Below are 25,794 nucleotides of genomic sequence, written 5' to 3'. Positions count from 1 at the left end.
CACCACCCTTCCCAGTGCTGGCAAATGCCTATAACAACTCTACCTACTAACCATCACACACCCAAATATGCGACAATTTGGACCTTTTCGGGTCACTTTAAGATGTAGCATTGACCTGGGTGCGATGGTATTATTTTTTAATGCATGAGAAATTGCTAAACACTCTGCTTATGTTAAAAAGAAAGACCAACATCTCCACCCTCTGGTAGATAAATATGTGGCGGTGTTAAACATATGCTTATACTAAGTACCAGCAAACACTGGCACAAATTAAGCACTGTATTTACTCCTGCCCACTACTCTCTAAAGCGTTGAGTAGCAATAGAAGCTCCAGTCCTTGGGGATAAGAGCAAAGCAGTCACACTCTGGACAGCTGTGGGTTTGATGGGATTAATCAGCATTGTCTCAATTGTGTGCCACTGAACAATGGGAAAGATTGTAAAAATGGCGTCTTACACAATGTTACAAACCTGGACAGAGCCAAGGCTGATTTGAATATGGCTGGGTTTAAACTGGAATGGGAAGGGGAGCACAAATTGATGGCTTTAGGCCCAGATCTCTGTACTGGGGTGAATGTATGACATTGTTTAACATTCTATCCATCAATTGTTCTTTTTGCTCCTATACCATAAGGCACCAAACTGACTTCCACCTGCCCTCCTGTTGCAATTCCTATGGCTCCTAGGGGATACAAATACATGTCAAAGAGAGCGACAGGTTTGGCAGACCATCGGCCATGCTGGTCAGGAAAAGCTTCTTCAACTGTGCCGAATGTCATCCCTGCACTCCTGGTGACGTTACCAGTAGGGAAGGTCTCCGAGAACAACAGGGGAGCTCCATTGTCTCTGTTGGTGGGCTCAACTCAACATATGCAGATAACCTGCATACAGAAAATGGCAAAGTGGGCATCTTGGGCATTAGTGGACGGCTCCAGTATATCGTTGGTGTCCAACTTTTGTTGACAAGAGATGGATTAATGTCGCATTTTCATGGTAGCCACAGACTACATAAATGAATCCAAATTAGATTAATTCATAGACATCATTTAATGGCATCGAGAGGTAACTGCTGCTACCACTGGCTTCCCCTCTGCTTCCATGACAGTAGTTGGAGGAACATAGAGGAAAGAGAGCGCGAATCGTCCTCTCTACAATCTGGAGGTTGCATTACTTGCTCTTCCATTAGCTCCTCAGAGATGAGAGGACCATATTATGAAACCACCAGAAGTCAAAGCACCTGTGATGCTTCTTCAGCCGCACGAGGCAGTTTGGTGAATCAACACTCATGTTTTTAAGGTCTGTAAAAGTACCCCAGGTGGGTATCCTCAAAATCTGCCATGTATGTGGCCCGCTCATGGGCAATGTTGAATGCACCTGCCATACGGATCGAAGGGGGGGAATAGTACATTTGGGGATGAACTTACAGTTAACTAAGCTTAACTTGGTGTTTAAGGAGCTCTGGGTAAGGTGCATGTTTTCTACGAGTGAATAATCACGGTTATTTATGGGCCAAGTCTATTTTTTATTGGCTTACAGGGCCCAGATCCCTCAATGAGACTGAATAGGTTTTGATGGATGCCGCGAGCCAAGCCACAAAGGTAAAACCACCAAAATCCAGTTGGGAGTTTGAAATACCACCAAACTGAATTATTGAAGTGGTTTTCATATACATTTCAGTTGGGATATCTTGAAAACCTGGGAGGATTTTGCTGTTCAGCGTGTCGGCGAGCCCGGCTGTAGAATCCCGCTCAGGACCGAGCAGTCTTGCAGTTGAGAAGGACAGTCCACATCAACTGAAGTGACAATGGACCATGTACCCAATTTTCCATTGGAAGGTGAAATCTTGAAAAGGGTTAATGCATTGCATAAAAATGAGCTTGTAGACCTTCTAATCGCATCAAACAAAGTTCATAGACCAGACACTCACTGCAGAGAACTGAATCCATTGGAGAAAACACAACTGCTTACTAAAAAATAAGCTGGCTTTGTGAAAGGGAAACAACATATGTTTGCACATTACTTTTAAGAATTAGATAAAAGCATGCATTAACCACTCCTTTAAGAAAAAAGTACAGTGAGTTATAGAAGAGAACACAATGTATCATCACAGGGAAAGATAGGAGGGCATAGCTAGGAGATGTCCAGATGGTGTTATCTTGTGGATCTAGAGGAAGTCCTGTTCATAAAAATAATATATCTCCACCAATGCTTGTTTTAGGGCAGAGCCTCTTACAACCCAACAAAATCCTCAAATTAATGGGAGATGCAAGAGAGTAAAGCACCATCGATGGGTGACTATGGTCTTGATGAATCACACTCAGAAAGCAAAAAATTTTTTAGGTGGAACTTCTGAGTGACCTTTCACATCCAGTGATGCAACCAACATGTCCGCTTCACGCACCACAACATGGATCGTGATCCTCTACAAAACTGACTCGGGACTACAAGGTCAGTATCTTACCATCCAGGGATTTAAAAATGGATAATAAATCTCTATAAGAGAGGGTGAATGGCGAGAGGTATTTTGTAAATCAAATATGGTTTTAGGGTGCCACATAAGAAAAAGGAAATAAAATTCAAAAATAATTAATTTATATGTCTACGGAGTGATTATTTCAGATTTCTTAGACCCAATAGGTAAAGACAAGAAAAGGGCAGAAGAATGGACTGAAAGAAGTAATTCTGAAGTTCCTTGAGTCTACACGTGGCAGTGGTAAGGCACCCCCCAATATGGCTCGCAATCCGGCAATGCCCATATGTTGTCCTTATTCTGTACCGAGTAGGGCCCATCATGTATGTCGGTACATTGATAGTACACATGTCAACAAAGGATACAGTAGGCACCTCCAGCATCCAGAGCGCCGTTGGTTGAGATGGCGCAGACTGCCAGCACCGTCATGACGATGATGACGTATGCCACGACGAACATGGCCACAGTCTCGTACAAGCCAGCCTGGCCCACTGCGAAACCTACCAGAAGAGAGGAAAAAGACACAAGGGATTAGCAGCTCACCTCTAACTTCTCACCATCTTCCTCTTCATCAATGCAGCTGGATCATGAATACGGTGAATCTCAGTAACACCTGGAATCCCACCCGGGATACTATGTGGCACAATGAGCAGCACCGATGAAATGAACATGCATTCACTACCCTTAGGTATAACTATAGGTGACCATTTCTTGCAGTGATTTCTAACTGCCTGATCCTTTCCCCTAAAACACGTTGATGTTGCCACACAACTGTAAATGTTGACTCATAAGCTATCCTCTCTTTCTGCAACTCTGAAGCCCAACACTGCACCCTCATACACTGCCCCCATGCAAAAGCACAAGTCACCATACAAAAATAAAAACTTAAAAAAGAAGGCAACACAAATAAAGACCAAACTAAAGTATGTAGGATACTTTCGACCTTTAAAACACTCCTGAATATTTATTTCCAAGCACAGTCCCACCAATTGAATGCTGTGGTTTAAAATACTAGTCTATCAAGGAGGACTGCTTTTTTAACAAGTGCCATAGCATGTTTGAGGATACATGTTTGATTGTGGGTTTAGCAGCATGTTTCCATTTTTGTAGGTCGATATTTTTCATGCACTGTACTTTATAGGTTTTATTTTTTTAACTTTGTAGCCTAGATTTCTGTAGTCCAATTCCCAAACTCAGAGCTTTTACTGAAGAGCCAAAGCAGTGGTGTACCAAAGGCCCCTGCAGCATCGCGGTGCTTGGGGCCCCCCTCAGCACACTACCCTGAGGAGCTCCTGATTAAGCCCGGACAGGGGCCCCTCCGTGTATCTTGCAGGGAGGCCCCCTCAGGTTTTGCTACACCACTGGGCCAAAGTAGTGCACTAAAACATGCAGCGATTTGTGCATCGTATGCAAGTCCTCATGGTAGGCGCAGATGGTCTCCAGCCACGAGGGCAAGCATTTGCTGACCGTGTATGCATCCTCCATCTCCACTGAGGCACTACCAGTGTGCATGGCAAGGGTCACCCTAGAGTATGGGCACTATTCCATGTCACCCTTGCGTATGCAGACATGCAGTGTCTATGCAGTCCTGCTGGTCCATTAGCCTCCAGTCAGGTCCAGCTGGGACTGGATACAGGGCCTCTCTCCCAGTGCCCAGTCGACTGTGCCCGAAACAGAGCACGGATCCTTGCTGCCCGTTTGCTACAAAAAAGTTACGATTTGATTTGTCACGAGTGAACACTGAACAGTGACTTCGCTTGTTGTCAATTAAATGAGAGGCATCAGCGACCTTCTTTGAGAGCATAGACTAATTTGCATGCAACAGGAGACAAGTCACTCCTGGAACTTGAGTAATTCCTTTGTGACTGTGCAAATCGTCCTAAATTAAAATTACTGGCTTCACGATGAGAAAATATGAATAAACTGAGCACACATTTTGAGTATTCCAACTTTTCGTGTTATTTGGGATATGCCTGACTAAAGAAGGTTGTGTTTGAGTACTGGGGTTGGAAGAAGTACAGAATTCCAGCCCCAGCATCACAGTGGAATCCACCCAGTCCAGGATCTACTGATCAAATTAATTTTATTCTTCAATATCCAGCCTTTTGGAAACGATCCAACTCGAGGAACCGGCTGGCCTATCATCTTTTTGTCCTGAAGAAGACCCGCATTGACTAATTTACATTATTGCTACTGTCAGGGTCGAAACGTCGACGGTTTTAATTGTCCATTGCATAAAAGGTCTCTTTGCCTCCAAATGAATGTGGTTTAACCCCTGGGTTTGAGATACTTGTATTATTTTTTGACACTGGACCTGTTCTCAAAAAACCTTCATTTGTAAATATGTGAGAATTGTTTGTTTGTTAGCACGCATAGATCAAACACTTTGATCTTGTCACTTATGCACTTTATTCACCTCGTCACTGTAGATAATAATCACTTGCGCCGTTTCATTAATTTAATTACTTAACAGCCTGTTTTAGAAAATTTCAGTCAATAAAACTTGTGATTTTGAAATTCTAAATGTAAGCTAATCATTGTTCTAATTACATACATAAATTTGTAACGTTGGGCTGTGTTCTAGCGCCGTCCCCCTTTTTTTTAATTAGCACTCTGCCTCACACTAGGCAGATGGTCCCCTCAGTATGTCTGAATTGAACCTCTGCACACCCTGATTAAACCAGATTAGATGGGCAGATGCACTAAGGATCAAGACTGGATCGATGGATTCGTGGATAATAACGGACACTGTTGGAGACCCGGATCTGCGGACGTGTACATACAAGTGTCAGTAGTCACAGTGCCTGCTTCTCACAGAGAAGGGTTGATAGCCTCCAATTCAAGGTATTGCAGCCCTGCTGAGAAGTGTTGGTACTCTCCAATTATTAGTTTTGCACTTTTACCCCTCCCTCTCCCCACCCTAAGAAGTGGCTGTGCTCTCCCATTAAACGTTTTGCAGCCCTGCTGAGAAGTGTTGTTTCCCTCCCATTAAAAGTTTTGCACCCCCCCTTTAAAAGTGGCAGTACTCTCCCATTAAAAGTACTGCATCCCCCCCTTTAAAAGTGGCTGTGCTCTCCCATTAAAAGTACTGCATCCCCCCCTTTAAAAGTGGCTGTGCTCTCCCATTAAAAGTATTGTATCCCCCCCCCTTTAAAAGTGGCAGTACTCTCCCATTAAAAGTATTGCATCCCCCCCTTTAGAAGTGGCTGTGCTCTCCCATTAAACGTATTCCATCCCCCACCCTAAGAAGTGGCTGTGCTCTCCCATTAAAAGTTTTGCAGCCCTGCTGAGAAGTGTTGTTTGCCTCCCATTAAAAGTTTTGCACCCCCCCCTTTAAAAGTGGCAGTACTCTCCCATTAAAAGTATTGAATTCTCCCCTTTAGAATTGGCTGTGCTCTCCCATTAAAAGTATTGCACCCCCTCTCCCATTAAAAGTATTTCATCCCCCCCCTTTAAAAGTGGCAGTACTCTCCCATTAAAAGTATTGCATCCCCCACTTTTGAAGTGGCAGTACTCTCGCATTACAAGTATTGCACCCCCTTTAGAAGTGGCTGTACTCTCCCATTACAAGTATTGCACCCCCTTTAGAAGTGGCAGTACTCTCCCATTACAAGTATTGCATCCCCCACTTTTGAAGTGGCACTACTCTCCCATTACAAGTATTGCACCCCCTTTAGAAGTGGCTGTACTCTCCCATTACAAGTATTGCATCCCCCACTTTTGAAGTGGCAGTACTCTCCCATCACAAGTATTGCACCCCCTTTAGAAGTGGCAGTACTCTCCCATTACAAGTATTGCACCCCCTTTAGAAGTGGCAGTACTCTCCCATTACAAGTATTGCACCCCCTTTAGAAGTGGCTGTACTCTCCCATTACAAGTATTGCACCCCCTTTAGAAGTGGCAGTACTCTCCCATTACAAGTATTGCACCCCCTTTAGAAGTGTCAGTACTCTCCCATTACAAGTATTGCACCCCCTTTAGAAGTGGCAGTACTCTCCCATTACAAGTATTGCACCCCCTTTAGAAGTGGCTGTACTCTCCCATTACAAGTATTGCACCCCCTTTAGAAGTGGCTGTACTCTCCCATTACAAGTATTGCATCCCCCACTTTTGAAGTGGCAGTACTCTCCCATTACAAGTATTGCACCCCCTTTAGAAGTGGCTGTACTCTCCCATTACAAGTATTGCATCCCGCACTTTTGAAGTGGCAGTACTCTCCCATTACAAGTATTGCAACCCCTTTAGAAGTGGCTGTACTCTCCCATTACAAGTATTGCATCCCCCACTTTTGAAGTGGCAGTACTCTCCCATTACAAGTATTGCACCCCCTTTAGAAGTGGCTGTACTCTCCCATTACAAGTATTGCACCCCCTTTAGAAGTGGCTGTACTCTCCCATTACAAGTATTGCACCCCCTTTAGAAGTGGCTGTACTCTCCCATTACAAGTATTGCACCCCCTTTAGAAGTGGCTGTACTCTCCCATTACAAGTATTGCATCCCCCACTTTTGAAGTGGCAGTACTCTCCCATTACAAGTATTGCACCCCCTTTTGAAGTGGCTGTACTCTCCCATTACAAGTATTGCATCCCCCACTTTTGAAGTGGCAGTACTCTCCCATTACAAGTATTGCACCCCCTTTAGAAGTGGCTGTACTCTCCCATTACAAGTATTGCACCCCCTTTTGAAGTGGCTGTACTCTCCCATTACAAGTATTGCACCTGCTTTAGAAGTGGCAGTACTCTCCCATTACATGTATTGCACCCCCTTTAGAAGTGGCTGTACTCTCCCATTACAAGTATTGCACCCCCTTTAGAAGTGGCTGTACTCTCCCATTACAAGTATTGCATCCCCCACTTTTGAAGTGGCAGTACTCTCCCATTACAAGTATTGCACCCCCTTTTGAAGTGGCTGTACTCTCCCATTACAAGTATTGCATCCCCCACTTTTGAAGTGGCAGTACTCTCCCATTACAAGTATTGCACCCCCTTTAGAAGTGGCTGTACTCTCCCATTACAAGTATTGCACCCCCTTTAGAAGTGGCTGTACTCTCCCATTACAAGTATTGCATCCCCCACTTTTGAAGTGGCAGTACTCTCCCATTACAAGTATTGCACCCCCTTTAGAAGTGGCTGTACTCTCCCATTACAAGTATTGCACCCCCTTTAGAAGTGGCAGTAGTCTCCTATTAAAACTATTGCACCGGTGGTGAGAAGTGCGCTGCCGCCTCTGGTGCAGGAAACCTGGGTTCGAGCCTCAAGGTCCCGTCCACATCCTGTGATTCTGGGCAAATCACTTAATCTCCCCGCGCCTGAATGTGTAATGTAAATACGGTGCTATGTAAAGCGCTCCAATACCTTCGGGTCGAAATCGCGCTATATAAATATGCAACAAAAAAAAAAAGAAGTGCAGGTACTCTCCCATTAAAACTATTGCATCCCTGCTGAGAAGTGTCGGAGAAGTTTCTTGTTTCATTAAAGGCTGTGCATTTCATGGCCCCTGTTCAGCACCTGGGACAGCCACGTGGTATCGGTAGAGGGCCTCCCTAAAAGTACCAGAAGGAAGTAAATTACACCATGCCCCACTGAAGTGCTGCTCTTTGGCAAGAAGAGGAGTTTGAAGGTTCCTAGTGGAATTATGGGGTCATGGGCCAATAAAAGGGTTACCTTTATTCTTGAATCATACCAAAAAATTGGTGTGTGCCAAATTCATGTAATTTGCTTTTGTATATTTATGCAAATTTTCATAAAATGCTAATCCGTCACTGCGCATTTTATTCTAGTGCGAAATTCGTCTTCGCATCAATTGTAGGCACAAAGACACATTTACACTGCAAACTGCTGCCTCTGGTTTTCTGTCCTCCCCATGCATGTTCAGTATTTTCTTTCATGCATTATTACGCAAAGTGGCTTAGTGGTGTATGTTTATGAATTTGACTTAACAAGCGTAACATCAAATTCCCGAAATGATGCCAGCGTAATGAAAAATTCGCCCAGAGCTTAAAAAAACACAAACTACATCCTTGAGGTGAAAGGAGTGTAGGTTTTCCACTTCTGAATACTGTGATATATGTTTTGAAACAGATTGACACTAGTCATGGAACACTCTTAGAGTTAACCTTCACAGACAGTTGTGAAGCAGCGCAACTGAAATGTTACACAATAAAACATGACAGGCTGTACCCCTGGGGGACAAAATAGAGATGACACGGCACAAAGGCACAGAAGGCTACTCCCAACGTCCTCCTAATGGTTAAAGATGGCGCAAGCAGACAACGGATTCTGACACCCTGGCCACTTCCACCAGACGAGACAACAGGATGGAGTGGTTAGAAGTGTGGGAATCACCAAGAGCGGAAGTAAGACCAGCAGCATTCGTAACCTCATTACGTTGTAATACCGCTTCTGACTGCAACTCGAGATACCGCCCGAATCGGGATTACAAGAAAGGTGGTAGTTCCGCTACATAAATGCATTCTGGGAGATATCACGAATCAAACTGTGTCTCAATGGGAAAAAAAATGGCCAAAATATTGCAAGAAATGCAGATGTGTGTGCAAACACCGATTTCCACAATTGATTCCCATTCTTGAGGGTCTATGCGGTAATGCTGTAATACCGCACCCATTGGGGTAATGCAAAATTACAGCTCCCGGCGGTATCAACATTTCTGGAAAACTACTACTGCATCAGAAGCCCCTGAACATATATAGTGAGGGCCTCAAAGGTGTGATGTAACTCCAATCATAAATGTCCGGGACATTACATCGCCCTTTGACCTCTGACGATGTCACATGAAGTGACATCAAGTGGCCCGTGATCCCGATGATAAAAAGGCATATTTCAGTCTTTATGTGTGTGCATCAGCGTCATGTTTTACTGGGTGTCATCGATGTGTTTATTTGTGTGAACCATTTATTTAGCACACAATGAAAAATGAAATGTTTCCTCGCACATTCTATAAGATGTTGGGCTTAATTCACGAAGGCATTATTGCACCGCGGAGGCGCTGAGGATAGCGAATAGCACAATCAAAGAGTGCAAATTAATGTCAATGATTTTTAATCACAAAATGTAATTTAACACTCCTAACTGGAATTTTTCACAATTAAAAGTGCACCAGTACAACAGAATTTTCTCTGTGTGAGTAAAATGGTCATATGGCTGGGGCTTGGGTTTTCCAGGGCAACATTACCTCCCAAATTAACTGACAAGCGTGATAGTTGAGAAAACATTTAGCGAAGGAAAATGTTTTAAAGGTTAGGTTCCAATACTCCAGGCTATGTCGGTCTAGCAACATTGCTTTTGAAATTTGAAGGCAATTTGTTTGGGGTTTTTTAAGCAAACTAAACTACTAGGCTAATTTTTAGTGTAACATTTGTACATACCCTGAGTTTTTTAAGATTTTGCACTTTAGCTTCCGTAAATATGCTATTTCGTAATCGCCTTCTGTCGGAATAAAATCTCTTGGTTCTTTCGTTAAGCAGCACTCCCTCATCTGACCGCTAGATGTCACAGCTCTTCCACGTTAGCAATAAACACCATCTGGACCACTGTTTATCAAACAGTGGGTCGAGACCCAATCGTGGGACGACAGCTGATTTTTGCTAGGTGACGAAAGTCCAAGCAGTACATAAAGTTGCCTTTAAATTCTGTATTTACCTTATCACATACTCTTTCAAAGACAGAGGTCACATGCCAGGCTATGCCTTCTGACAAATGTCTGCTTATTTTTTTTTTAAACATGGGGGTTGGTGTTTACAAACTGCTCTCGCTTTGCAGTGAGGGAAGGAAATGTAAAGTGAATTATGTGAAAGGCGAGGCGGCAGGATGCCACTTTTTGTAACATACCACAAAACGTAAATACCTATAAATAAACTGTACAGATTCAGCATTTAGAAAAGCAAAATCAAGCACGTTTTCTCATAATTCCAAAGTGTGATGAAAACTAAGATTTTATTAGGATCAAAACAAATGAAGAGTTTTTACTTTTTGATGCACAAATGATACATTTTTAAAGAATACCGATTCCCACACATTATTAGATGTGCACAAAATAGTTTTATCAGTAAAACGGTATGCCTGTACAAATGTAGTGGTCATTACAATGAAAGATCTGCTCTGTGTAAATGACAGTGCACTACACATGAAACATTAAACTATCGCCCACCTCATGTCCATAAAGCTAGGTGGGTTGCAAAAGTTTGTAATTGTGAAAATTGGGTTGTGGTTCCAAAAAGTTTGGAAAGTACTGGTATGGGCCTCGTAGCTACTGGAAACCAGACTCAGGGGAGTGGAAGTTTGAGGGAACCTGATGGCTCAGATGAACAGTAGGGCACACTGGCCTCTAGCGCAGCAAAACACAATCACTCATCTGACAGAGATCATAACATCTTCGAATGGTAAATGCACTGCTGTTTCCTCCCAGGCCTAGATTGGGTTTCAGTAATATAATGCTTTGCTATAAGAAGAAGGAACATTTATTTGGATTTGTCTCCACCTAAACTGGGATCTCCCCAGAGTTCTTCTGTTTTACCTTCTCTCTACCTACAATGACACCGTGACAGAGTTCCTCTTTCGGTTCTGCATTCTTTCCACATAAAATGGCACCTTCCCAGAGTTCCTCTTTCTGTTTGACATAATGCTATCTTCTTTGCAAGGTCTTTACAGTACAGGATTGTTCATTGTTAGAGGAAATACTCTGCAGCCTTCAAATATATTTAGTGAACAAACAACCATTAATAGCATCATTGTGAATTTTAGTAGGCCTGGTTGTAATTCACAGATTTTCCCTACGCGGAACTCTGCAATGTGACCAAAAAACTCTGCTGCACTTCCCAGATTCCGCAAGTGTCGAGTGCGTTAGGCTGGGGCGGTCGCACTGATTTTTAGTACCAGATGTTTGAATGCACTGGAAAATCAACACAAACGGCACCATGCGCAGCGCAAGAGGGCGCTGATAGATGTTCTACTCAAGCAGCAGCTTCCTCAACGCGAACAGAAGCTTTATCAATGTGAGCAGTAGCGGCCATCCACGACCGCCCACGTTGAGAAATCTTGACAGAAGGTGGTCTGGAGTAAGATTTTCCTTACTTGCACTCGCCAACTTAACTCTGGCGAGCATGTGGGAGTAAAAAACTCCACTCCGCATCAGAACTCTGCGCTCTACGGGGAGTGAGAAAAACTCTGCAAACTCCACGAGCTGAGTGGAATTTCTTGCCCATGCCTACATTTTAGCTCTTCCTTATCTCTCAAATTCGAAAAAAGACACTGAGCTCCCAAAGAAACCTGCTGAAAGGCACTAGAATCTGCAAAACACATCAATGTTGTCATTTATTTGTGAATGATCTATTACATTAAAAAGCATTTACAGATATGTATGGAGACCACTATATCCGCCAAGCACCCGCTCATGCTGTGCAAACTGAAGGCTATTCTGCTCGAAGCAGACTTTGAACTGACTGTCCATGCCCTTCTCACTTAACATCTATACAGACGCAATGCTCTGGTCGACAGCGTACCAGAGGCACCTGCCGTGTAAGAAAATCACACTAGGAGAGGCCAAATCTCACTTGCGCTCGCCAACTTAGACTTTATGGTGCCTCGTGGGAAAAAACTTCTGCTATGCGGCAATTTGTTGGAATTTGGCCAGAACCCCATGTTAAAGAGTAACACAGAGTGACCAAAATTTAACCGATTCCAAGGATGGAATGAAATATTCCGCCCACCCCTACCTGTGACCCCCAATTAACTCCACCCCTACAAAGTTATTTGCACTGCGGGTATGAGGAACTTTGTGGTGGTCATCAAAGCTGCATCTGTCCCTCTATCAGTGAATGTGACCACCTGTGTATGTGTGTGTGTCTGTATGTGTGTGTGTGTGCACGTCTCAGTTGATCTACATTCTAGGACACATGTTAGCAAGGGCTGGATGTCTGGTGATCTGTTTACATAAGTACCAATGAAGTCCTTGGACTTCTTTAAGCGTGTCTTGCTCCAGGAGTCTGCCTGCATGTATATACATAGATGCCTACAGGTATGTTACTCCCTCTGCATCCAAGACATATATGTGCATGAGATTGTGTCACTGTGTACATATACTATATAACAAGCATTTGCAAGGCAACAGGTCTTACATTGCTGAAAGTTTGAGCTATTGGCGGTGCAAATGCAATTTTATTTTATGGTTAAAAAACATCCCTGCAGTAGCATAAGTAATAAAATCAAATCCACAAAGCAAAAAAAAGAGTGCAATACCACGGGCTGTTACTAGGTGTCCCAGTGGAGTTGTAAAGGGGTCTCTATTAGCCATATAAGGTACTGCACCCTTGCTTATGCTACTGATGGGATATTTAAAAAATAAGTATCAATAACAAACATTATTATTTGCAATGCCAATATCTCAAACTTTCAGTAACGCAAGACATTGCATTGGGAATGGTTGTTGGGTCTGTGTCCCTTTCAGGGCATCTCCTCCCCTCTCTGGAGGGGTCAGCTGCTTCTCTCGCAAGCAGGCCTTCTCCGGATCTTCAGATCATTCAAGCCCTGTGGGAACATCAGCTCAAAGTTATGACCCAGGTACAGCACCAAGTCCAGCTGATGCTATAGAGAGCTAGCAATAATTTATGGCCCTGAAGGGGCAGGACCGATGGCAAACCGGACGCTTTTGGAAAAAAGCAAGTGCCAAACCAACAATGTGCCACCTGCAATGTTCATTTGCCAAGCCAACCAGAGCAATGTTCTGGCTACTGTTGAAAGGAGGGCTAACAGCACAACATTGTCATGATGTGGACGAAATATCGCAGGCAACATCACAAGTAGGGTTAAACAAATTCTAGTTATATTTGGGGAGCAGAATGTCTAGGCAGCAGCTAAACAGGTATCAGATACTTTTTTATTCCATACCTCCGGCAAGTATGTGGATTCCATCCCTCTGGCATGCATGTGGATTCTACATCTCTGGCATGAATGCAGATTCCATACCTCTGATGTGAATGTGGATTCCTTACCACTGGAATAAATGTGGGTTCCATACCTCCGCATGAATGTAGATTCCATACCTCTGGCATGAATGCAGATTTCATACCTCTGGCGTGAATGTGGAATCCATACCTCAGGCGTGAATGCAGATTCTATGCCTCTGTCATGAATGTGGATTCCATACCTCAGGCATGAATGTGGATTCCATACCTCAGGCATAAATGTGGATTCCATACCTCTGGCATGAATGTGGATTCCATATCTGTAGCATGAATGTGGAGTCCATACCTCTGGCATAAATACGATTCCATACCTCTGGCATGCATGCAGATTCCATACCTCTGGCATGCATGCAGATTCCATACCTCTGGCATGCATGTGGATTCCATACCTCTGGCATGCATGCATATTCCATACCTTAGGCTTTAATGCAGAATCCATACCTCTGGCATGCATGTGGATTCCATACCTCTGGCATGCATGCGGATTCCATATCTCTGGCATGCAAGCGGATTCCATATCTCTGGCATGCATGTGTATTCCCATACCTCTGGAATGCATGCGGATTCCATACCTCTGGCATTCATGCAGATTCCATACCTCTGGCATTCATGCGGATTCCATACCTCTGACATGAATGCAGATTTCATACCTTAGGCTTCAATGTGTATTCCATACCTCTGGCATGAAAGCAGATTCAATACCTCTGGCATGAATGCATATTCCATACCTGTGGCATGAATGCATATTCCATACCTCTGGCATACATGCAAATTCCATACCTCTGGCATGAATGCAGATTCCATACCTTAGGTTTTAATACGTATTCCATACCTCTGGCAGTCATGCGGATTCCATACCTATGGCATGCATGCGGGTTCGATACCTCTGGCATGCATGTGGATTCCATACCTCTGGCATGAATTCGGATTCTATACCTCTGGCATGAATGCAGATTCCATACCTCTGGCATGAATGCGGATTCCATACCTCTGGCATGAATGCGGATTCCATACCCCTGGCATGAATGCAGATTCCATACCTCTGGCATAAATGCAGACTTCATACCTCTGGCATGAATGCAGAATCCATACCTATGGCATGCATGCGGGTTTGATACCTCTGGCATGCATGTGGATTCCATACCTCTGGCATGAATGCGGATTCCATACCTCTGGCATGAATGCGGATTCCATACCTCTGGCATGAATGCGGATTCCATACCTCTGGCATGAATGCGGATTCCATACCTCTGGCATAAATGCGGATTCCATACCTCTGGCATGAATGCGGATTCCATACCTTTGGCATGAATGCAGATTCCATACCTCTGGCATGAATGCAGATTCCATACCTCTGGCATGAATGCAGACTTCATACCTCTGGCATGAATGCAGATTCCATACCTCTGGCATGAATGCAGATTCCATACCTCTGGCATGAATGCAGATTCCATACCTCTGGCATGAATGCAGATTCCATACCTCTGGCATGAATGCAGATTCCATACCTCTGGCATGAATGCGGATTCCATACCTCTGGCATGAATGCAGAATCCATACCTATGGCATGCATGCGGGTTTGATACCTCTGGCATGCATGTGGATTCCATACCTCTGGCATGAATGCGGATTCCATACCTCTGGCATGAATTCGGATTCTATACCTCTGGCATGAATGCGGATTCCATACCTCTGGCATGAATGCGGATTCCATACCTCTGGCATGAATGCGGATTCCATACCTCTGGCATGAATGCGGATTCCATACCTCTGGCATGAATGCGGATTCCATACCTCTGGCATGAATGCAGATTCCATACCTCTGGCATGAATGCAGAATCCATACCTATGGCATGCATGCGGGTTTGATACCTCTGGCATGCATGTGGATTCCATACCTCTGGCATGCATGTGGATTCCATACCTCTGGCATGCATGCATATTCCATACCTTAGGCTTTAATGCAGAATCCATACCTCTGGCATGCATGTGGATTCCATACCTCTGGCATGCATGCGGATTCCATATCTCTGGCATGCAAGCGGATTCCATATCTCTGGCATGCATGTGTATTCCCATACCTCTGGAATGCATGCGGATTCCATACCTCTGGCATTCATGCAGATTCCATACCTCTGGCATTCATGCGGATTCCATACCTCTGACATGAATGCAGATTTCATACCTTAGGCTTCAATGTGTATTCCATACCTCTGGCATGAAAGCAGATTCAATACCTCTGGCATGAATGCATATTCCATACCTGTGGCATGAATGCATATTCCATACCTCTGGCATACATGCAAATTCCATACCTCTGGCATGAATGCAGATTCCATACCTTAGGTTTTAATACGTATTCCATACCTCTGGCAGTCATGCGGATTCCATACCTATGGCATGCATGCGGGTTCGATACCTCTGGCATGAATGCAGATTCCATACCTCTGGCATAAATTCGGATTCTATACCTCTGGCATGAATGCAGATTCCATACCTCTGGCATGAATGCGGATTCCATACCTCTGGCATGAATGCGGATTCCATACCCCTGGCATGAATGCAGATTCCATACCTCTGGCATAAATGCAGACTTCATACCTCTGGCATGAATGCAGAATCCATACCTATGGCATGCATGCGGGTTTGATACCTCTGGCATGCATGTGGATTCCATACCTCTGGCATGAATGCGGATTCCATACCTCTGGCATGAATGCGGATTCCATACCTCTGGCATGAATGCGGATTCCATACCTCTGGCATGAATGCGGATTCCATACCTCTGGCATAAATGCGGATTCCATACCTCTGGCATGAATGCGGATTCCATACCTTTGGCATGAATGCAGATTCCATACCTCTGGCATGAATGCAGATTCCATACCTCTGGCATGAATGCAGACTTCATACCTCTGGCATGAATGCAGATTCCATACCTCTGGCATGAATGCAGATTCCATACCTCTGGCATGAATGCAGATTCCATACCTCTGGCATGAATGCAGATTCCATACCTCTGGCATGAATGCGGATTCCATACCTCTGGCATGAATGCAGAATCCATACCTATGGCATGCATGCGGGTTTGATACCTCTGGCATGCATGTGGATTCCATACCTCTGGCATGAATGCGGATTCCATACCTCTGGCATGAATTCGGATTCTATACCTCTGGCATGAATGCGGATTCCATACCTCTGGCATGAATGCGGATTCCATACCTCTGGCATGAATGCGGATTCCATACCTCTGGCATGAATGCGGATTCCATACCTCTGGCATGAATGCGGATTCCATACCTCTGGCATGAATGCAGATTCCATACCTCTGGCATGAATGCAGACTTCATACCTCTGGCATGAATGCAGAATCCATACCTCTGGCATGAATGCAGATTCCATACCTCTGGCATGAATGCAGATTCCATACCTCTGGCATGAATGTGAATTCCATACCTCTGGCATGAATGCAGATTCCATACCTCTGGCATGAATGCAGACTTCATACCTCTGGCATGAATGCAGAATCCATACCTCTGGTATGAATGCAGATTCCATACCTCTGGCATGAATGCAGATTCCATACCTCTGGCATGAATGCAGATTCCATACCTCTGGCATGAATGCGGATTCCATACCTCTGGCATGAATGCAGATTCCATACCTCTGGCATGAATGCAGATTCCATACCTCTGGCATGAATGTAGATTCCATACCTCTGACATCACTGTGGATTGCAGCCCAGAAACCCTATGAGAGTTTAACTCTTTTGAATACTCCAAACTGAAGTGCATCAAAGTGTTAACAATCGCGCACCACCACGGGTGCACTGGTCGTGTGGCCGTATGAGCTGGTTGATCTTAGTCAAATTTTGAAATGTACACAATGTGTATGTCTGAGGAATACAAAATGACATTGAAACCTCTTCTTAGTTCAGCAGCTACTCTTTATTAGGGCAGTCAATCAATGTATTTCAGCATAAACCCCTTCATTAAGGGGGAACCCCCTTCAGATAATTTAGGGTTTGCAGGGGACAGGGCTGTTCCACTGACACTTGAGCGGGAAGGACTTAAAGCACGTTTTTTGAAACATTGTATTCATTTCCCAAAATACATCATGAGAAGTCAACGTATACAATCTGCATATGAGATGAATCTTCTCTAACATATAGAGTAATAAAGAAGTAAAAACTCCCATGGGAGTCAAGCAAAGAACAATTCACATACGTCTTTACGATATCAGGACAGGTATGGCCGTCAGCACTCCACTCGGGCCTCTGAAGAGGGTCCTCTGAATGAATGTGCAAGCTGACCTTGCAATCTACCTGTGTATTTATTCATGAGCTCCTCTGTACCCACCCTAGGTGCAATGAACCATTTCTACCCCAAGCATTCATTTCCTCTGCTATGTCAATGCACCATTCATAATTCTTGTTCATCGCCCCATAGGAAACCGACCCTGCTACAGTCCATCTTGCCAGGGCCCACTATTGTGGGACTACAGGCTCCAGCAGCTGGTGAGTGTTGCAGGCACCAAGGGATCTGGGGAGAGGGGTGAGGAACTGTTCACTGGTGTAACTGATGCTTTGGGATTCAGGAGGCAAAAGCATGTGTGCACATAATGTAGGGGGCGGGGGTACATGCAGGAGTTTGAGTGGGCGCGGCCTGCCGTCCATCACTTTCAAAGGCCATCTAATAGGAAGCCTTTGTCATTAATGCCCCACCCAATCTTTTAGGACTCTCGTCAGGGAAGCTGAGCAGCCAGGCTCACATAAGTGGCGCAAAAGAACTGGGCGCAAAAGAACTGACTGCTGAAGCGTCATTTCAAGAATTAGATTCGCGCTTCGTTAAAAAAGTGCATTGTCTGTCTTTAATTAGGGTCTCGCCAAAAACGTGACGGAAACTGTAAAAGCACAAATGGTGGGAAATGAATGCACCCTAAATACAGCCAGGCCTCTCACATGCGTAAAAGACAAGCAGTCACACACTACAAGAAGCCCCGTCCACTCCTCACACAGCACCCTTCAGAAACAACAAAGGGGAGAGGAGTTGGCCTAGCGGCTAGGGCGTTCGACCTCTAATCTAGGGAACTGGGTTCGAGTCTCGGCAATGACGCTCAACATCCTGTGATTCTGTGCAAATCGCTTAATCTCCCTGTGCCTAACGAAAAATGAATGTGTAATGCAACTGGTGCTATGTAAAGCGCTCTGATACCCGATTCGGGTCAACTTTGCGCTATAAAATTCCATTAAAAAACAACAACAAACAAATTATGCCCTCTACCACCCCTCACAGGCCATTAGTAACATTGCAACCGCTCAGACTGCCAGACTCACTCAGCCCAGAGGAGCAGTCTCACACCACTGACAGGTCCCACATTTCACAAAAGAATAGCACTCTTACAGCCCTCACAGGCAAGTAGTCGCGCCCTACCCGAAGCACTTTCACACCCCTCACAGACTACCAGCGCCAAACATATGTCAGCACTCACACCCCTCACAGAACAGCAGTCTCACACAATTCTAGCGCTCTTAAAGCCCTCACAGACAAGTAGACACATACTAATGAAAGCAGTCCCACACCCCTCACAAACTAGCAGTAAAGCCAATAGGTATGGCCCATAAATCATTGTAACTCTCCATTAATTCATATTTGTATGTATGTGGTATTGTAAATGTTTGTTTGTGTTAATGCAAGAATGAATCAACGGGTCAATGAACAGATGTATGAGTGACTGAGGGCATGGACAACAAGTTAGAGTGCATGACTGCACGGATGAAAGCATCCAGGCACTTTTTATTTATATGCCAGACATATTGGCTTTGATAATGCTCATTTTACTTGTATTTTGGCAGTATACATCTCTCCAAAGAACAATGTGTTCTCAATGTTGCTCAATTGTGCGTATTGTGTCTAAACATTCCTGGCTTCCACTGCCTTGCTGCTGTAGGTTATTAATGGAGAGCTGATCAAATGAAGAAAGTGTGTGCTTAGAGGCCACTAAGACCATAACCAGAGAGGCGCGAGTACCCCGCAAACCCATTACATCCATGATACATTTATTTGCAAAGTCTTACAGACCATTAAGGAATCCTGGCGTCTAAGGTCTGAAAATCTAAGAGTTCAATAAACGAAATTACCAAATGAATCCAAGTACGAAGCCAAGGCGAGGGCTTATTTTAGCTCCGAAACGTTATTTCAAGCAGGATGACTTACGAATATCTGCATGAAATCAGTGGCATGTGAGCCGCCAATATGTCTAGTCAGGTAATACAATAGGTAATGTAAAACATGTGCTAAAACAGTATAGTGAGGATAATTTAAATGGATGCCACACAATTTACCGTGTTTTATGACAACAGAGGTGGACGATTGTATTTACGTGTGACGATTGTGCATTTTGAACTCGTAAGGGGCATGGTCTGGAATCAGGATCTAGGTGGATGGATGGGTCCTCAGAACTTTCTCCTGACTCGTGTTGCCCTCCATTTTCAGTCAGTTAGCTGACCTATCAATCAATTTCAGCCCCTTAAGAGGTGTGTGAGTGCGGGCACAGGGCTGAAAACACTCAGGGCCAGTCCTGTTTCCATGTTTCTCCCTGGAGGAGAGTCCTGGACACAATGCCACAGGAAGCATGAGCGGACAATGTGTAGATTTATGTGGTATATAGTATACTCATTTTTCCTCTATTGACTGTAACAAATTCAGCATAATGTAATCTCTCTCCCATAACTTAGTACTGAAAGATATCAATGTTAAATTTGGCAAAATTAGCATGCCGTGCCACGTTACAGACAATAAACGCGTGTGCAAAGGTGGTATATCTTAGAAGTCTGTTCGTACCGTTACAGAGCGGATATCTCCGACTGCGTGCCCCGTCTTAGTTACAATTATACATGTGTTAGACGGTATTTAAAGACGCTTTTGAATTTGACAGATTCCGTGCCCATGGTTTTTTTAAAGCATGGGGTGCACGTTCTCAGGGTCTGCAAACGCTTCTTATGAATAGAGGCGAACAAGTGCTCTTGTACTTCCCAGGTCCCGGGACGGTACCTTTCTGAGCGCATCCTTTAGCTACGTAAGTAGTTCCTAAAATACAAGTGGGTGCCGTGTTAAAACAAAGTGCTGCAGCCATGTTAAAAAAAAAATTGATGTGCTTAGCGACCAATAAAGTGGGTGCCATAGAAATACATTTAAAAAAACAGCAACAAGTGGGTGCCATGCTAAATATAAAGCACAACGCTTGCAAAGAAAGATGAGAGGGGCGCAGTGCTAAAACATTAAGCGTGGCGCCCCTGTACATAGTAACATTAGCACAAATTTAAATTTTAAACAAGTAGTACCCAAAGGACAGTAGTACTCAAAGGAAACAACTACAGCATAAGGAAACTGTAGTTGGCCAGTGCTCCTGAACTATAAAACGGAAGTGAAGTGTCAGGAGCACCACCAATAAGGAGCCAGGAAACACAAGCGACGCAGGGGTGAACCAATTAAAGCAGACGGAGGGATTACACTCCAGATAGAGTGATTACAGCAGGTCTTGCAGACAGCGCATGTGTGCTGATGCTGGACCTAAAAACAAAAACTATTGGCTTTATAAAGGCTTGTTTGTAATAGCCGGCAGCCAGAAATGAAAAAGCAGCGGCTCATATGTAGAACTGTGCTGATCAAACCAGTCAGACAGGCTTAGCCAACACTCAAATATGATCTGATATCATTAAATAGAGGGCTCGACAGCACAGAGCAAGAAGCTTCAGGGCGTTTACATTTCCACAGTGACAAATGGCAGGGGCTCCCAAGAGTTACGTGACCTTGAGTCTTTTCCCAGCCACAAGAAAGGGAACTACCAGACTCCGCTATCGATTATGATTTCAAATATCACAGAAAGGGAAGCGAGAGTAAGGAAAACCCCAAAGGAAATTGTTGCCTAACACAGGACAACACCACACAGCACCTAGCGCTTCAACACCCCACCCCCAACCGAAGAGGAGGCTTAGACAGGCCGCACAGCAGAGACACCGGCCAGTCATTTATTCATTAAAAGAAAGAGTTATTGTGAGCCTGGCAGCTTGTTAAGAACGCACTCAGCCTACAGGGCCAGCATAATACTTTTTGGCTTTTTGCCCAGGATACAAGAAAAACTTTATGCTTAGGTGCCATGTTTCGCTGGTCCATGCCTGATTTGCTCCTCCAGTCCAGGATTTTTCCTTTGCATTCTGGGACTTGTAGTCCTGTTTTATAATGGAATAAACAAGACTACAAGTCCCAGAATAAAAAAGAAAACCTGGCCCGGACCAACACATCAACCTGGGAGACTTGTCAAAGCTGTTTATGGGGTATAGCGGTAATGGGCATTAATTAGTTGTAGTAAGGGTGGCGGGGCCACTTCACTCTAGGTCATTACGGACACTGTTTATAGTCCTGGATATTTCACCTATGAGTCATTGATTTCAGATGTGTTAAGGTAATTAATTAAAAGGAGCAAAAGAAGACACTACTCAGAATGCATTAGCCTATCACATGAAATTCCAAGACTAGAAACAGTGTCTGTGATGATGTGGAAGGAGGTGGTCACTCTAAGTAAGGGGTACCTGTTGCATAAATGTAAACACTTTTTAGCTCGAAGTCTACCCGAGAGTGCTGATGCCTGGTTGGCTAAAGACTTCTTGGAGACATTCGGAAAGTTGACCTAGCATGTTTTCTGCCCATTGCTTACCATCTGGTCTGTAACTCACAGTTGGTTACTTTCATTTCATTCCCTTTGTTTGTATGCTGTCCAGCTTGAGGTAGTCCATTCTCGTGGAGCATAACCTGTTTACTGTATTCTTCTACAGCGCTCACTTTCTGTAAAACAAGCCTTTAAATCTTGTTCTTATCTTGTGACATTTCCTGTGCAGTCAAAGACCGAGGTCAAATGTGAGGCTCTGTCTTCAGAGGGAGCTTGAGGTTTACTTTTATTTCTCCGACTTCAAAGTGTAAGGCTTTATCTGACAATCTTGGGGTATGAAAGGAGTGGATTTTTTCCCTTTGATTCTGTGTAGGGTCTTCTCATGTTTTTCATTTGCTCTCCCTGCCTCTGTCGGAGCGTCTTTGTTTTGCGATCGCAGTGACACCTTTGGGTACTGTGGAGTCTTCAAATTTATGTTACCTATTTTCTGAAGGCTTTTTTCTAGCACACAACAAAATTTAAATGCCTGCAATGAACTGTGCAAATATTTCAAAAAATATCAGAATTAGGAAAGCACAAATGATAGCACATTTTTGGTAATTTTGAAGTGTGCTGGAAATAAATATTTGAATACGATCAAAACAAACCATTAAACTAGGTTGATGCCATTTCCACACATCATCATTTGTGAGCTGTATAGTTTTATCAGTAAAACTGTGTGTGAGTGCAAATGTAATGGCCATTTCAATTGAAAATGTGTTGTCTGTAATGGCATTGCACTACCACACTATGAATACATTCTACGCCACTCTACTCTACGACACTGTAACCCACGCTATGCCACTATAAGCCACACTACCCCAATTCACTCCCCACCACTTTACTTCACTCTAAGAGACTCCACGCTATGCCACTCCATTCTATGACTTTTCACTCCACTCTACTCTACTCCACTCGAAGACACTTTACAACACTCTACAGCCCTCCACTCTATGAGACTCCACTCAACTCTAGGCCACTCTACACCACTGCACTCTATGACACGTTGACACTCTATTACATGCTACAACACTCCACTCTATGACACTCTGTTTCACTCTACTTCATTTTACTTTATTTGATTAAAAAAGCATATTCATAAAAGTACCCAGATCAAACCCCAAATGCCACTCTACTCCACTCCACTCGACTCCAGTGTGTGACACTTTCTCCAGTGTACACTATGCCACTCTATGACACTTTACTCCACTATACTTCCCTTCACTCTACACCCCATGCACCCCCACTCTACTCCACTCGATTCACTCTATGCCTCTTTACTTCACTCGATCATATACTCCTCCACTCTATGCTCCTACACAGCACGCCCCTGCATGCCACTCTACTACACTTTACACTACTCTGACACTCTATGCCACTCCACACCATTTTACTTCACTCCACTCTTCTCTACACCACTCTACGACACTCCACTCTACGACACTCCACTCTACGACACTCCACTCTACGACACTCCACTCTACGACACTCCACTCTACGACACTCCACTCTACGACACTCCACTCTACGACACTCCACTCTACGACACTCCACTCTACGACACTCCACTCTACGACACTCCACTCTACGACACTCCACTCTACGACACTCCACTCTACGACACTCCACTCTACGACACTCCACTCTACGACACTCCACTCTACGACACTCCACTCTACGACACTGCACTCTACGACACTGCACTCTACGACACTGCACTCTACGACACTCTATGCCACCCGACCCTACTCTTATCCCAGGGGTCTCCAATCTTACTGAGAGCTACTTATGTTCAAAGGAGAGCATTGAGAGGTACTAATATTAATATTGTTGCAGATTTTTTTATTTTGTAATACGTATATTAATTCAACCAAGCAAAAGCTTTCTAATTTGATGAGCTGAGATGCACACAGGTGATCTACTCAGAGGTAGCTGGAGAGATACAGTAGCTTACGAGCTACTGGTAGGAGACACCTGACTTATACACTCTACGACCCTATTATATGAACTCTATTTTATGACAGTCCACTCTACTCTGACACTCCACTCTACACCACCCCGCGCCATAACATTCTACTCCACGACACTTTACACCACTTCACTCTACGCAACTCCTTATATGCCACTTTACTTCACTCGATCCAAAAACCTAGCAGTCAATGGTAGAGCTTTTAGCTTTGACAATGCACGTTTTGTCTACATTAGAAACATATAGTTCAGGTTTATGGTGGAAAAATCGTAAGCTACAAGTACCATAAAACAATGGAAACAGTGATGACTGGAAGAACTGTCTCTAAAATTGTCCCATGAATTGTTTCAGTCATCGTCCATTTTTTGTGGCTCTGATGTATGTTACTTTGGAACAGTGCAAGAAATATCTTTATCAAGCAAAAGTCACCCTGACGTGTTTTATGTCATATAAGACACAGAGATCTCCACGTGCTCCATGTCAGATGCGCAGATTGTCCAGTTTAATTTTTAGATCAAACATTCAAGACCTCTTGTATATACTTTAGTATATACTTATATGTATATGTACTTTGTGGGCTCTGGAGATCAGCTCTAGGACTTGTGTGCTTCCGCTTAGGGACTTTTTTTCTGTTCAACTGCCTCTATTTAACTGTCTTGATAGAAAACGACCAGTAGAGGTCAGTAAAATACCAGAATTGCTTTCTGCGGAGGGACTTTCTTTTTTTCTGGCAACTGCCTTAATTTAACTTTCTTGATAGAAAATGACCAGCAGAGGTCAGTAAAACACCAGAATCACTTTAGCATTCTCTAGATTCCAGTCCATAGAAATTGTCTTCCATGAGCACCCATAGATAATATTTTTTTTAAATCTTGTATTTTCAGTGATATGACTTCCGAAGGCCCTGATTTTATATTAAGAACAGAGCTTTGGCCTATACCATTTCCCGCTGAATGGCAATATTTCTCTCCATGTGTTCCCATACCTGGCGTGTCACGCAGTTTGGTGCTTACTGTCCCTCCATGTTAAAGAACAGTAGATGTTTCAGCACCCAGGCTAATGTGCTGCATAGCTAAATACATATAAGGTCCCAAAGGCAGGACTGATTGCATTGCAAATGCTTGTTTGGCTTTATTATGTGCTTGTTTCTCTTTCCCAATTAGACAAAACAAGCCAGGTACAAGAATGCAAAGTAAAAAAAAAAAAGAAACGGCCAGACGGCCAACTAAGCAGTTATACTCACTTAGGGGGTGCAAACAACGCCTGCTCTGTCAAGCCCCGCCCCCCTCGCCCCGCGAGCCACTCACTTACACAGGAAAAATACAGTGATAATAACGATAAGTTATTATCATTGTATTTTTCCTTTTGAGCAGTGGGGAGGGGGGACGCCCCTCCTCCTTAGGGGAGGAGCCGCCACTGGCTGGTCCGGTCTTTAAGACGCTGTTTCAACATCGGCCGACTCCTCTAATGCCGAGACTTACAGAGAGCAGCACACACTGCCGACACATTCATTGCTTCCAGCGCATCTCAAAGCTGACTGAGGTTCCACCACCTACTTGGCAGGGATGTGGTGAGCAGTCTGGCAAGGCAGGCCGGGCAAGCCTTGACGCGGTAGCAGGCCCTTTTAAGAAGAGGAATTGTGGGTAGCGAGGCCGATGTTACCGTGCAG

The 25,794-nt window shown here is 44.1% G+C and overlaps 1 protein-coding gene across 1 annotated transcript in view; it reads right to left on the bottom strand.

The window, feature by feature from the left end:
- Window positions 1–25,794, bottom strand: part of LOC146786162 (solute carrier family 12 member 9-like) — a 609,812-nt gene that overhangs the window by 505,171 nt on the left and 78,847 nt on the right. Inside the window, exon 2 of the mRNA XM_085635689.1 lies at window positions 2,835–2,969. Coding sequence (XP_085491815.1) covers window positions 2,835–2,969 — 135 coding nt within the window. The remainder of the gene's footprint in view (window positions 1–2,834; window positions 2,970–25,794) is intronic.

The sequence above is a fragment of the Triturus cristatus genome, chromosome 11 (assembly GCF_964204655.1).
Source record: "Triturus cristatus chromosome 11, aTriCri1.1, whole genome shotgun sequence".
Taxonomy (NCBI): Eukaryota; Metazoa; Chordata; class Amphibia; order Caudata; family Salamandridae; genus Triturus; species Triturus cristatus.
The sequence above is the reverse complement of the archived record's forward strand: the minus strand, read 5'-3'. Positions and strand labels throughout refer to the sequence as shown.